The following is a 15,693-nucleotide window of genomic DNA, read 5'->3' as shown; positions in this document are numbered from 1 at the left end:
AATCCGGGAAAAACCGGGAAAACCCCGGGAATTTTTTTTTCCCGGGAAAAACCGGGAAACCCCCGGGAATTTTCTTTTAAATCCGGGAATTTTTTTATGAAGTACTTTATTATGTTGTTGGAAAAAATAGTTACATTTTTTCAACGCTTAACTTAATTTTTTTTCAATTTCGAATTGTATATTGATTCTCTTCGTATATTAGACAATGTTTTATTATTGTCCAATTAAGACCTAACTTATATGGGAAATGATTTTCGATGTGACAATCCAGTGGGCAAAAAACCATCATTGTTTTAAAAACGTTCCAAAAATGTTTTTAGAACGTTTCATGTCTGCCAAATAATGTTCCAAAAACGTTCCATTGCTTTTAAAACGTTTTAGAAACATATAACGTTATTGGGACGTTATTTGGCAGACATGAAACGTTCTAAAAACATTTTTGGAACGTTTTTAAAACAATGATGGTTTTTTGCCCACTGGGAAGCTTGTGCCAAATTTTTACAGTGATGCGACACCTGTTTTTGATTTTAAACATGAAATTACCGTCAAGTAAATCACAATACAATTCTTATTATAAGTTTTACAAATATTACGATTAAATTTACTGTAAAATTTTAGTTTTCAATTATCCGGGAAAATTATTTACATACCGGGAAAAAACCGGGAAAACCCCGGGAATTTTATATTTCTAAATTACTAGACACCCTGCATTATTTTCTATTTATGTTTCGTATTTATTTTATATTTGGGTAAAAAAAAGTTTTCTATTACTAATGTAATTATTATGAATTTAGAATTAGATCAGCGCCACATTTTGACGGTGAGTATTTTACGAACTAAAAAAGTAAACGTGATACGTGGTTGATAATGTAGAATATCAACCATAAGTTTTACACATATGTTATGTCTTGGAGGTTAGGAATCTTATTATTTTGACAGTTGCCTGCTATTTGGATATTTCTTTTTAGATTTGTGACACTACAGGCTACTTTTTTTCTTTTTTTGAGAATTTGGACTACTTTAAATCGGCTTATAGTTAAAGTAAATTGAATTTTAATAAAATTGATTTTATACAATTCTAATTATTTGATGTTTTCAATAATAAAAAAATTATTAACTTTATAAAAAATAATTTGTATTAATAAAATTTTTGGTACCTTTTCCGTAATTAATAATTATAATTGTAAAAGCGTAATATAAAAAAAAAATTTTTTCAAAATGGTGAAATTGTAGAATGCAGATATGTAATTATTTTTCAATAAAAATTGAGCTTTCAATTTTGAGATTTTTTGTTATAAATTTCGTTAAGAAATCGATAATTTTCAAAGTTGCTTAAAAAATATCCTCCTAAATTTAATTTAAAGCATTTTTCCATAGTAAAGTTCAAGGTAAAGTTTATGGAGCACGAGACCACTAAATTTTCAAAAAATTCTTAAAAATAACTTTTATTTAAATCAATTTTAAATGGATCACTTTCTTTAAAAATTAATATGAATAAAAATAATTGTAAAGTAGATAATAAATTTTGAATCGAAAATTACTAATGGGTTTTTGACGTTTAGATATAAACATATATAGTGTCGTTTTGAGCACTAAAAATTTGAAATATACTTTTTGGGGAAGAGTGCAATTAAAAGAAAAATATTACCTAAACGTTAAAGTCATAGGTAATTTCTATTTTTTATAAAGATAATTTAGGGAAATTTCTATTTCTATTGTTACACGTATTAAGTACGTGAACAGGGTTGCCACAAATATTTAATTTTATTTTTCCTTGACTTTTCCCTGATTTCCAGAAAAAAATTTCACTTTTTCCCTGACCCTAAAGAATATTCTGATTCACTCTAAAAATTATTAGATACTCAAAAAAATGTTCTATTACATTTATTTACAAACTTTTTTAATTGTAAAATTATTTAAAAACATCAATAATTTACGAGGCAAAAAGGAAAGAATTCACAGTTTTCTCATGAATTTTAAAAATTCAATTTTTTCCAGTACTTTAAGTAAAAATCCCTGACTTTTCGCTGATTTCGCTGACTTCCCTGACCTGTGGCAACCCTGGTGAAATAATAAAATTTGAAATTTGTCGTATCAAATGTATACAAACGTTTAGTTAACAAAATACAGATTTTTTAAAGAAAACATGGAGTTTTTTTCGTGTATGAAATTAGACTAACCAGGTTAATTATTGAAAAATTTTATTTTTCAGGTCATGTTATTCAGTGGTAACGTGTTTCATTTAACTTTATTTGAAATGTATATTATTATTTACTCTAATTTTTTAAACCTTTCTACTTTACTATTTTTAAACTATTTTTATATTTTAAATTTAAGATGAATTTATCATTCGGTGGTATATATAATTAAAGGTGGTGAATTTAACAATCTTTCCAAATCAACTGACAGCTGCGCTGTCGATACATGAAATTAAGTGCTGTGTGAGAAGTTGATTCGGAAAGATTGTTAAATTCACCACCTTTAATTATTTTTATATTTTATTTAAATTTTTAAATTTATATAATTAATATGAAAAGTTTAATAACAGCCAAATGAAATAATTACATTTTTTAAACTTAAAAATTATGCATGAAATTCCTGAATTGTCCCAAGTGATGAAATTTTTCAAATCCCAAATATTATATAATTTAAAACTATTTTTTCTGGCTTGGGGCAATTCAGGATGAAATTTCGTTTCAGAAATTATACGTGACCACTGAATAACATGACCTTCTAGAAAATAATTATAATAAAGAAAAAAACAAGTAAAAATTTAAAGACAGTCAATCGTAACACAAACGAGATACTGTACTGTCTCACAAACTAAGAACAAAAATTATAAAGGCCGTTATTGCCGCTGTTTATCCCTAACGGTAATTAACAAAATAAAGATTTTTTTTAAAAGCCATATGAAGCATATTTTATGTGTGATGTTAAACTATCCACACATTAAAAAACAGTGGTATTTTTCAGGTCATGTTATTCAGTGGTAACGTTTTTCATTTAAATTTAATTTGTATATTATTATCTATTCTAATTTTTTAATCTTTTTTATTTTACTTTTTAAAACTTTGTATATACTTTTTTAAAATTTTTGAATTTTATATAATTAATATGAAAAGTTCAATAACAGACAAATGAAATAATGTCATTTTTTAAACTTAAAAATTATGAATGAAATTCCTGAATTGTCCCAAGTGATGAGAAATTCCAAATATTATATAATTTAAAACAATGTTTTCTGGCTTGGGGCAGTTTAGGAAGAAATTCCGTATAAGAAAGACGTGACCACTGAATAACATGACCTTTTAGAAAATAATTGTAATAATTATAATAAGAAAAAAAAACAAGTTAAATAAAAATTTAAAGACAGTCTGTAACACAAACGAGATAAAAAATTTTTTTTTGTCATAAAATTTTTTGTACTGTCTCACAAACAAAAAAGAAGTTAGAAACGCCGCCATTGTCGCTTATTCCTGTCGCCACTATCTCTCTCTCTCTCCTTTCTGCCATCCATTCTTCCCTCTCCTAATTTCTTTCTCTTCTTTTTCTTTCCCTTCCCCTTTCCTCCAATCGGTATTTGCTTACAAACCGTTCTAGAGCTGTCAGTCTCTGGTCCTGCCTCCAACGCTCTTTATCCATCTCCTGCTTCCATTTCCTCATTTCCACTACCCAATTCTAAAGTAAGGGCAATAATGTACAAAATATTTAATATTTTTAAAATTAATTATTACAAATTACTTAAACATTATAAGTTGTTACTATGGTAACTGTAAAAAATAGGTAAAGTTTCAAATTTCAATTATTTTTAAAAATTTACAGAATATTGGTTTTAATATTTAATTATTATTTAAAATGATAAATGAATGTTGATTTAAAATCAATTTTTATTAAGAAATTTTAAAAGGAATCAATTACACAAAAATAAATAATTTCTTGAATAATTAAATGTTTCTTAAAATTGATTTCTGATAACGAATTTTCAATGAATAAATTTTTGTTATTTATTTAAATTCTTTATCTATGCAAATAATTGATTTCCTAAGAAAATTGTATTATTGATAAAAATTATTTAATACCTGTAAACAATGTATTATTTGTGAAAATAATTTAATTATTGCGAAAAAATTTATAAAAAATTTGTAAATAATTTAATTCCTGAGAAATTATTATTATTTATGAAAATAATTAAATGCTTACAGAAAATTTTATAAAAAAAATTGTAAATCATTTAATTGAGGAAAATTTTTTGAAAATAATTGAAATTTCGCAAAGAATTTTATTAAAATTTTTGAAAATAATTGAATTTCTACAAAGAATTTTATTACTTTTGAAAATAATTGAATTTTTGAAATTATTTGCATCTCCTTGTAAATTTAATTGGTTTTTAGTATGCTTAACTAAAAACTCTTCTATAAATACATTATTTTTAATAAATAATTAAATAAACATTCAAAAATTTAACTAATTTGAGAGAAGTTTGATTTTACAAAAAGTTATATAAATTGAACGACCAAAAGGGCTTACTTTGGGTGCGTCAGGAGTGTTATCCTTTGCTGGTGGAGGCTTGTGAATTGGCTGGCTTTCAACGCCTTTTTGTTGCATCATCTGTAAATAAAAAAAAATGAATTCTTTTATATAATTACTTACATATTTTTGAAAGTAATTTATTTTCTGCAACTAAAAAAATGTTATTTATTAAAATATTTGAAATATTGTAGTGAATTTTATCATTTTATTGAATAATTAATAGTTTCTTTAAATTGAATTCTTTCGTCAAGTATCAATAAAATTTTTAAGAATAATTGAATGTTTCGAGGAAAAATGATTCGTAGATATGTATCAAAATTTTTTTTTAATTTTTAAATCTTTTGATAAATTTAATGAGAATATTACATTTTTAAAATTAATCAATAGCGAAAAATTTTTGAAAATGGACGCTTTTTATTAATCTTAAACAGTCCATTTTCTACAAAATAAGAATTACTTATAGGCATTAACCTGTAATTTTTTTCTTAGAATAAGCAGGACGTCAAAGTTAGACAAAAAAATTCAAAAAAATTGAATTTTTAAAATTCAAACATATTTTTTTATTAAATTTTTTTGGAAAATCTACACCCTATCATGTTTTATGTATTTTCTAGAATAGTTTTTAGTACAAAAAAATTATTTCGAATTTTTTTGTCTAACTTTGACGTCCTACTTATTTAAAAAAAAATTACAGGTTAATGCTTATAAGTAATTCTTATTCTGTAGAAAATGACCTTTAAAATAAGCTTAAGTTTATTAAAAAGAGTTCATTATTTTAAAAGTTATTCAAATTTTTGTAAAACATTGAAAATGACGATTATTTAAAAATTCCTAAATAAAATACTGGCCAAATGACTTCTGTAAAGTCTTATTCTTTTCACAATTTTATCATCTTTTAAAACATACGGAAAAAAATTTAGTTTTCATAAAATTTTATGTTGAAAAATTTTTTTCATTCCCTTCAAAATGGATGGACTCACAACTTTGGCCAGTACTGTATCCAAATACAGGGTTACCACAAAAAATTGATTTTCTTTTTCCCTGACTTTCCCCTGATTTCCAGAAAAAATTTTGACTTTCTCCCTGACCCTAAAGAATATTCTTATTCACTCTAGAAATTATTAGATACTCAAAAAAACATTCTATTACATTTACTTTGGAATTTCTTAAATTGTAAAATTATTCGCAAACATCAATAACTATATTTTTAAATAAGTATTCAAATATTATTTTTCCATATAAATTAGAATTCTTCGAAACATTCAAATTTAAACATTTTTAAAATTCAACAACTTATAAGAATATATTTATAAAACATGAAGATATCAATCACTTTAAGACTTCGACTCGGAGTAATTGGTATCTTCATGTTTTATAAAAATTTAAATTTCCATAACATTTTTCAAAAAAAAAATTATTTTAAAAAACTCGTATGTTGTAAGAATTTCATTATTTTCATAAATTATAAAATTTTTCTGAGGATTTCAATTATTGATAATACAATTTAAAGTAAATTCCTGGAAAAATGGAATTATTTTCTTAAATTTTTTGCAAGAATTTAATTTAATAACATTTTACGAATATAATAAAACTCTTCGTTGAAATTCAAATATTTTAAAAATCTACTATTTAAATAAAACTTCTTAAAATAATTCAATTAATTAAAAAACATGTAATAAAATTCGTTGCAGGAATTCAATTATTTTCATAAATAATAAGTTACTTTATATCATTTCGATTATTTTTAATAAAATTTTAGGTAAATTCTTTAAAAAATGTAATTATTTTTATAAATTAATAAAATTTTTCATAGGATTTAAAATTTTTTTAAAATCTACTATTTTAATAAAAGTTTTCAAAACAATTCAATTAATTAAAAAAAGGAATAGAATTCATAGCAAGAATTCAATTACTTTCACAAATGAAATAAAATTCTTCACAAGATTTCAATTATTTTTAATAAAATTTTAAGTATTTTAATTAAGGAAGATTTCGACTATATCAGCAATTAGTGACATCTATTAGACGTCAATTGAACTCTTTGGTTTAGAGTCAGGTGTTATTCTTAAGATAATTATTCCGATATGGTTGTCGGTAAATAATTATATTTTTGAATTTAATTTTTGATCTGAAAAAATAAGCTGCGTGAACGACTGCACTGTGCATCTGTGAGGACTCGAACCCCAGTTAATAGCTGCCTTTCGCGGGACTAACGCCTACCAATGCACCATGCCAACACAGCCTGGACGTTCACGTTTCTTATAATCTCAGATCAAGCCCATACACTAGTCGAAGAGCTGTATAGTTAATGTAGGAAATTATTTGCTGATTGAGAATTTTAATTAAGGAAGATTTCGACTATATCAGCAATTAGTGACATCTATTAGACGTCAATTGAACTCTTTGGTTTAGAGTCAGGTGTTATTCTTAAGATAATTATTCCGATATGGTTGTCGGTAAATAATTATATTTTTGAATTTAATTTTTGATCTGAAAAAATAAGCTGCGTGAACGACTGCACTGTGCATCTGTGAGGACTCGAACCCCAGTTAATAGCTGCCTTTCGCGGGACTAACGCCTACCAATGCACCATGCCAACACAGCCTGGACGTTCACGTTTCTTATAATCTCAGATCAAGCCCATACACTAGTCGAAGAGCTGTATAGTTAATGTAGGAAATTATTTGCTGATTGAGAATTTTAATTAAGGAAGATTTCGACTATATCAGCAATTAGTGACATCTATTAGACGTCAATTGAACTCTTTGGTTTAGAGTCAGGTGTTATTCTTAAGATAATTATTCCGATATGGTTGTCGGTAAATAATTATATTTTTGAATTTAATTTTTGATCTGAAAAAATAAGCTGCGTGAACGACTGCACTGTGCATCTGTGAGGACTCGAACCCCAGTTAATAGCTGCCTTTCGCGGGACTAACGCCTACCAATGCACCATGCCAACACAGCCTGGACGTTCACGTTTCTTATAATCTCAGATCAAGCCCATACACTAGTCGAAGAGCTGTATAGTTAATGTAGGAAATTATTTGCTGATTGAGAATTTTAATTAAGGAAGATTTCGACTATATCAGCAATTAGTGACATCTATTAGACGTCAATTGAACTCTTTGGTTTATTTTTTCAGATCAAAAATTAAATTCAAAAATATAATTATTTACCGACAACCATATCGGAATAATTATCTTAAGAATAACACCTGACTCTAAACCAAAGAGTTCAATTGACGTCTAATAGATGTCACTAATTGCTGATATAGTCGAAATCTTCCTTAATTAAAATTCTCAATCAGCAAATAATTTCCTACATTAACTATACAGCTCTTCGACTAGTGTATGGGCTTGATCTGAGATTATAAGAAACGTGAACGTCCAGGCTGTGTTGGCATGGTGCATTGGTAGGCGTTAGTCCCGCGAAAGGCAGCTATTAACTGGGGTTCGAGTCCTCACAGATGCACAGTGCAGTCGTTCACGCAGCTTATTTTTTCAGATCAAAAATTAAATTCAAAAATATAATTATTTACCGACAACCATATCGGAATAATTATCTTAAGAATAACACCTGACTCTAAACCAAAGAGTTCAATTGACGTCTAATAGATGTCACTAATTGCTGATATAGTCGAAATCTTCCTTAATTAAAATTCTCAATCAGCAAATAATTTCCTACATTAAAATTTTAAGTAAATTCTTTGAAAAATGTAATTTTCAGAAATTTTATTAAAATTCTTCGAAAGAATTATCAATTATTTTCAAAAATTCATGCTATAATGCTTTTAATATTCAATTATTATTAGAGCTGTGCAAAATTCGAACCGAACCAAGTTTTGTTCGGTTTTGGGGCGCCGAAATGTCGAATGTCGAAAATTCGACATTCGAACTAGGCGACTGGAATGTCGAATTTAAGAATTCGACATTTTAGCGTTCCAAAACCGAACAAAACTCGGTTCGGTTCGAATTTTGTTGTACTAAGCGAAAAAATTTGTAACAGTTGAATTCCTGTGGAATTTTTATTATTTATGAAAATAATTTAATGTTTGCTGTGAATTTTGTCAACATTTTTTTTGAAAATAATTAAATTCTTTTGAAAAATTTTATTAAAATAATAGATATTGAAAATCATTGGATTGAGGAAAACTTTTTGAAAATAATTTAAATTTCGCAAAGAATTTTATTGAAATTTTTGAAAATAATTGGAATTCGAAGAAGCATTTTATTATTTTTTAAGATAATTGAAATTTTAACGAGAATTTTTTAAAAATTTTGAAAATAATTGAATTTCTACAAAGAATTTTATTACTTTTGAAAATAATTGAATTTCTGCAATTATTTGTAACTTCTCAAAAATTCAATTTTTCCAGTTACTTTAATAAAAATCCCTGACTTTTCCCTGACCTGTGGTAACCCTGAAATAGTATAAAAACGTTAAAAAGTAGTAAATATTAGGTTTTAGTAGATGAGTAGGAAGTCTGGACTTACATTGTTTTCTTGACTTGAGATCTCCGCAATGGAAGAATCGTAAGAAGCTTCATGGTTATTGATAAATTGCTCCTGCTGGAGGTTTTGTGACGGTGGACGTTGAGAGAATTGTTTTCTAAATGGCAGTTGTACCCCGGGTTTTTGTTGCTTGGTTGGCTGCTGTTGCCATTGCAATACCTGTTGCGATTGAACATTTTGATACATCGGCGGCTGATGCATCATTTGGGGAACCTGCTGCGTCGGCGGTGGTTGCTGTGTTATTGGCGGCGGTTGCATGAATGGCTGTTGTTGTTGCATCGAAGTCAGTTGCTGTTGCATCTGTGGCTGTTGATGTTGCAATGGTAGCTGCTGCATTAATGGCTGCTGCTGTTGTATGGGCGACGTTACTAGCTGGATTGGCAGCTGCTGTTGCGCGCCGCCGGCGGTGGCTGTTGCATTGTTGGCTGCGACGGCTGCTGTTGTATCGGCGGTTGTTGCATTGTTTACTGCGACAACTGCTGTTGCATCGGCGGTTGTTGCATTGTTGGCTGCGACAACTGCTGTTGTATCGGCGGTTGTTGCATTGTTGGCTGCAGCGGTTGTTGTTGTATTGGCGGCTGTACCTGCTGAGGTGGTGGGATATTATTGTTACTATTCATCTGAAATAAAAATTATTTTTTGTCATATTTTTATTTATTTTAAGTATTTAATATATTTTATTTATAATATTTGTTTTATTTATTTAATAACATAACTAGGGTGTCTACTGGAAATAAGACTTCAAATTCCAGGACATTTTCATGACAGATTTCTTATTTTTCCAGGACATTTATATGTGTAACAGGATTGTCACAAATCAAGGAATTCAGGGAACAATCAGGGAAATTAGAATTGATCAGGGAAAAGTCAGGGATTTTTACTAAAAGTACTGGAAAAAATTTCTTTTTAAATAACTTCGCATTAATTCGATTGTTTTAAATTTTTTAATGAAGTTTCTCGAAAGAATTAAAATATATAAAGAAAATTCAAAAAAATAATTTGAGAAATTCAATTATTTTCGTAAAAAATAAAATTCTTCCCAAGAAATCAATTTTTCTCATAAATAAACATTTTCACAGGAATTAAATTATTTTAAAAAAAAATTTTTTTATTCTTTGTCAGATTTCAATTATTTTCAATTTTTTAATAAAATTTCCATATGGAATTTAATTATTTTTGAAAATTCTGAAAAATTCAATTATTTAGAAAACTTTGAATAAAATTCTTCACAAGAAATTAATTATTTTCATAAATAATAATATTTTTCTCGGGAATTCAATTATTTTTACAAATAAAGATTCTTCACAGGAATTCAGTTCTTTAAAAAGATTTTTAATGAATTTCGTTGCAAGAATTCAATTATTTTCATAAATAATAAAACTTTTCGCAGAATTTCAATTATTTTTATAAAATTTTAAATAATATGATAGAAAATTGCATTTATTCTTAAAATTTTTTTAAAAGTCGCCGAAGAAATTAAATTATTATTAAAAATTTTGATAAAATTCTTCAAAAAAAATTAAAGTTAAGGGAATTTGAACCATTATGACGTCACATATTTGCAACAAATGCTTTGAACAAACTATGACGTCATAATGGTTTAAATGCCCTTAAAAATATACAATTACTGAATAAATTATTTATTAATTTATTAATTCTCGAGAAAAATTCTCGAGAAATTTTCTAATAAAAATTGATTAAAAAATGAATTTCACTTATAAATTTAAATTATAATTGAATATTAAAAACATTATAGCGTGAATTTTTAGAAATAATTGAATTTTGAAAAGGGTTAAAATTGAAATCTTTGAAAATTTGAATTTACAGTTACAATAATCTTATGAAATAAAATAATGATTTTATTACTTTTTCATTTTAAATTTATTGTAAAACATGAGAAAATCGATCACTTCGAATCGAAGACTCGGAGTGATCGATTTCTTCATGTTTTATTATATAATATTTTAATAAGTTATTGAATTTGTGACAACCCTGTGTAATATTATTTCATATTACGATTAACATAATTTAAATATTAACCTACTTGAACAAAAATATTTATTTTATGTTATAAAAAGATTTGAAAAAATCAAAGACTCAAAGACAAAAGTACAAAATCCAGGACATTTAAGAACATTTTTCCAAATTCCAGGACATTTCCGGGAATTTTAGGACTTGAAGGACCAGTAGACACCCTGATAACGGGATGTTATTTTATTTGTTTTATTAAAAATAAATAATTAATAGAATATTGATTTTTTTTACTAAAATACTTTGGAAATTATTTAAAATAATTTCATTTTTTGAGGAATTCATTTAAAATTGCACTAAAAATAATTTAAATTTTATAAGTCATTTTATTATGTTTTTTTAAGTAATTGGATTTCTGTAAAAAAAAATTTATTCTTTTTAAAAATAATGAAATTTTTGTTAAAAATTTTATTAAATTTTTCTGAATAATTCACATTTTTGAAAAAAATTTGTTATTTCAGTAAAAATTCCTGAGGAGGCCCCCCTATTTTTACAAATTTGCAAAATTTAAAATAAGTATTTGTATTTTAAAGTACTAGTATCTGGTAACATTTTCACGGAGTATTTTTTAAATATTTAAATTATTTATATTATTTATTGTTACTTATAAATTTTTGAACCCTTTAATTAAAATAATTTTAACTAATTGCTTTTTTTTGCATAAATTGAACAAAAATTTCTTGTTATATCAGTGAGTAAATGTACTTTCGAATAATGAAATAAAAAATTTTAAAAATTAATTTTTTTTATTTTCTAATAATTTTTTTTTATAAACAAATGCAAATTTTAGTGCTTTCGACACGTGAATAAAAAATTTTTTTTTTGTAAATGTTCCTTAGAATGTAGGTAAACAAGGAAAATACATTTCAAGGCAAATGAAAAGGTTTTCTATAATTTGACTTTTAATAATTATTTGACTGTTTTTTGTTTTTCAATTAAAGGGGAATAAATTCTTAAGACATCTCCTAATGTTGATTTTATAACTGTTTATAATTTTTTTTAATTAAAGTTAACAAATTAATACAATTTTTTAAAAAAGGACGATAATTTTCTTATTCCGTTGCTGCATGTGATCTAAATTAGTTCAAATTAATCCAACATGAGCACCAGAAAATTAAAATCATGAAATAATTTATTAAATATTTTATGAACAATATTAATTAACAATAACACTAAAAAAAAATTTTCACATTTTTTTTATAATTTAGGTTTATTTGAAAAATATATCCTTTTTGTTTAAAACCAGACTTATCTAAATTGTTATAAACAATTAATTCACCTTTTTTTACATATATTCTTTAAGTGGACCTAAATTAAAATTAAAATGTGTAAAAAACAATTTTTATTGGAGAGGAATCAATGTTAACTATTTGTTAATTAATATTGTTTATGACAATTTAAATAAATAATGTTTTAAGCAAAAAGGACATATATTCTTCAAATAAACATAAATTGTTAAGAAAATGTGGAAAAACAATTTTTTTAATGGGGAAGAACCAATGTTACGAAAATGTTAACTAATATTGTTTATAACAATTAAAATTTAAAAAAATTATATTATTATTATTGTATTACGATTAACTCACTGATATAACAACAAATTTTTGTTCAATTTATGCAAAAAGCAATTAGTTAAAATTATTTTAATAAAAGGGTTCAAAAATCTTTAAATAATAATAAATAATATAAATAATTTAAATATTTTTAAAATACTCTGTGAAAATTTTACAAGATACTAGTAATTTAAAATACAAATACTTATTTTAAATTTCGCAACATTGTAAAAATAGGGGGGCCACTTCAGGAATTTTTACTCATTTGTAAAAATAATTTAATTGTCGGAAATAATTTTTTAAAAATGGTTTAAATAATCAAATTTTTTAGGATTATCTTATAAAGATTCCAAATAATAATTTAATTACAGGTATTGATTCATTTTATTAAAATTAATTTTTTTTAAATAATTCAAATTTTATTATTTGTAAAAGAATTATTAAAATCCTGTGAAAAATTTTACTATTTATAAAAATAATTGAATTCTTGGAAGATTACAACGTTATTTTGTAAAATTTTTTCAAGTAATTAAATTTATGTAAAAAATTGTATTATTTGTAAGAATAATTAAATTATTGCGAAAAATTTTACTAAAGTATCTATAAACAATTCAATTTTTTTTATTTATTTTATGAAAATTAAAATGCGTTTTATGTAATTTGATAATTGGTGAAAATAAAAATTATGCCAAACAAAATTTCGATAAATGAAAATTTCTTAATTATGACATTTTAAAGATTTTAAGGTTATGTCACATGAGTACGTATCATATCATTTAAATATTCGCATGAATGAAAATTATGGCAAATAAGTATAATTGAAAAAATTGAAAAATGAACTATATTATTGTAAAACATGAAGAAATCTATATCTACGAGTCTTCGACTTGGATTATAAGAATTAAATACGATCGAGAGATAAAATCTTTATTTTAATATTGTTACTGTAACTTTTTCCAAATTATTTTTATAATTTCAATTTAATTACTATTTTCTAGAATTTTGAACTATTCTTTTTTTAAAATTTTATGACATTTTATTAAACGCTTATGTGAATTTGTTTCTTAAAAACTATTTTTAGTGAAGTGTGACAATTCAAGAGGACAGGAGATAATATTAGAATTTTTAAGAAAAAATTCCATTGTAGTTAAAAGTAAATTTTTTTAAAACTATTATTACACAAACACAAACTTGTGTAAAAAATACTTTTTTTTGTGAAAGTGCAAGTGGACAGGAGATTTTTTAAGTGATTTAGTGATTTAAGTGTAAAAGACAATGGAGAAGAACAACGAAAAGGGTAGTGGACACCAGGAGAAAGAGTACAACAGCAATAACAAAAAGGACAACCAAGAAGAGAAGAAAGAAATTTTAAACAAGTGCTACAAAAGGAAAAATGGGAGTTATCGTACCAGCGGCAGGAGACTCTCCAAATCAAAAGCAGCTAGATCAAGGTAAGATCTTTTTACATTTTTTTCATTACATTATTTAACAGTTTTTTAAACTTTCAGAAATTTAATTAATTTGTGCATATTTTGAGGTTTTATTCATGTCAATGAAATAATTATTTTGTCAAATACATCATTCAATATAATAACATTGCGTCAAAAAACATTTTACAAAAATTAAAGGGAGGAGTAGTGAAATATTAGTCTATCTAATTTTTTGTTTACAGGTAATAAATTAATTTTATAAGTCTCATCCTCTGCTACAACTTTGCTGTAGACACCATTTCGCCAAACCCTATACTTTTCGAGTTATTTTCAAAAAAAGTAATTTTTATTACATTCTCATCACATGAGAAAGTATTAGTTTTGGTTGAAAATTGACTTTCACTAATTTCATGAAATCTCGACGTTTTAGGGTCCCCTGAACCCAAAAAACATGGTCCGGCGATGGTGTCTGTCTGTCTGTAGATCAAAAATTTTGTTCCCACGATAACTCTTGAAAAACTTATCCGATCGTATTTAAATTTAACACACTTAAAGTTGGTGAAAAAATGAAGGCCAAGTTCGTTAACCATTTTCGTTAAAAAATACAAAAACGACAGTACTTTCAAAATTTTGAAAAATCAATTTTTTCAAATTTTCAAATTTTTATTTGCATATTACGATAGCTTAGGAAAATACAAACAACTTTTCTCTACAACATTTTTTCATAAAAAGTCAAATTTCGGAGTTATAGGATCTTAAATGGTAAAAAAAACTAAAAAATCCCAAAATAACTCTAAAAATTAAAATATTTTCAAAGAATTAAAAGTAACTTCAATCTAATAAATTGTTAATAAATCTTTATATGTTACTTGATAAGTTTTTATTTGTTACACTACAAGAATTTCTTATAGGTATCAACGTGTATTTTTTTTTCTTAGAGAAAGCAGGCCGTCAAACTTGGACAAATTTTTTTTTTAAATTTGGAACATTCTTATTAACAATAAAATAAGTTTTAAAATTTAAACGTATTTTTTTATTAAATTTTTTGAAAAATGTACACCATATGATGTTTTATATATTTTCTAGAATAGTTTTTAGTACAAAAAAATTGTTCCAAATTTTTTGAATTTTTTTGGTACAAGTTTGACGGCCAGCATTTGTTAGAAAAAATTATACGTTAATGCCTATAAGTAATTATTATAGTATAACAATTTAACTTTAAAATAAGCCTAAGATCATTATAAACAGTTCATTATTTTAGAAGTTATTTAAATTTTTGCAAAACATTGAAATTGCCGATTTTTTAAAAATATCTAAATTAAATATTGGCCAAATGACTTCTAAAAGATCTTTTTCTTTTCAAAACTTTAACATCTTTCAAAAAATAAAAAGAAAAAAATTTCATTTTCCAAAAAAAATTTTGTTTTAAAATGTTTTTCAATCATGTGAAAATGGGTGGTCTCTTAATTTTGAACGGTAGTGTATATTGTATAATATTATAATAAAAAATAAAAAGTTATTAAAAATTTTATAAATACCTTCTCAATGAATATAAAATGCAGTGCATGTGAAAAACATGTCCGCAAAGTGATGAATATGAATCAGCCGATGTTACAACATCTAAGCACACTGTGCA

General features: G+C 25.1%; 1 protein-coding gene across 1 annotated transcript; it reads right to left on the bottom strand.

The window, feature by feature from the left end:
* Nucleotides 1-3,528: 3,528 nt before the first annotated feature.
* LOC122501911 (altered inheritance of mitochondria protein 3-like) lies at nt 3,529-11,626 on the bottom strand. Its single transcript, XM_043611698.1, has 4 exons — nt 11,611-11,626; nt 9,026-9,627; nt 4,528-4,608; nt 3,529-3,678 (listed from the first exon to the last, which is right to left on the bottom strand). The coding sequence occupies exons 1-4, from the start codon at nt 11,624-11,626 to the stop codon at nt 3,529-3,531; spliced, it is 849 nt and encodes a 282-aa protein (XP_043467633.1).
* Between the last annotated feature and the right edge of the window lie 4,067 nt (nt 11,627-15,693).

The sequence above is a fragment of the Leptopilina heterotoma genome, unplaced genomic scaffold (genome assembly GCF_015476425.1).
Source record: "Leptopilina heterotoma isolate Lh14 unplaced genomic scaffold, ASM1547642v1 Lhet_1051, whole genome shotgun sequence".
Classification (NCBI taxonomy): Eukaryota; Metazoa; Arthropoda; class Insecta; order Hymenoptera; family Figitidae; genus Leptopilina; species Leptopilina heterotoma.
Note: the sequence above shows the minus strand (reverse complement) of the source record. Positions and strands in the feature narration are given on the sequence as shown.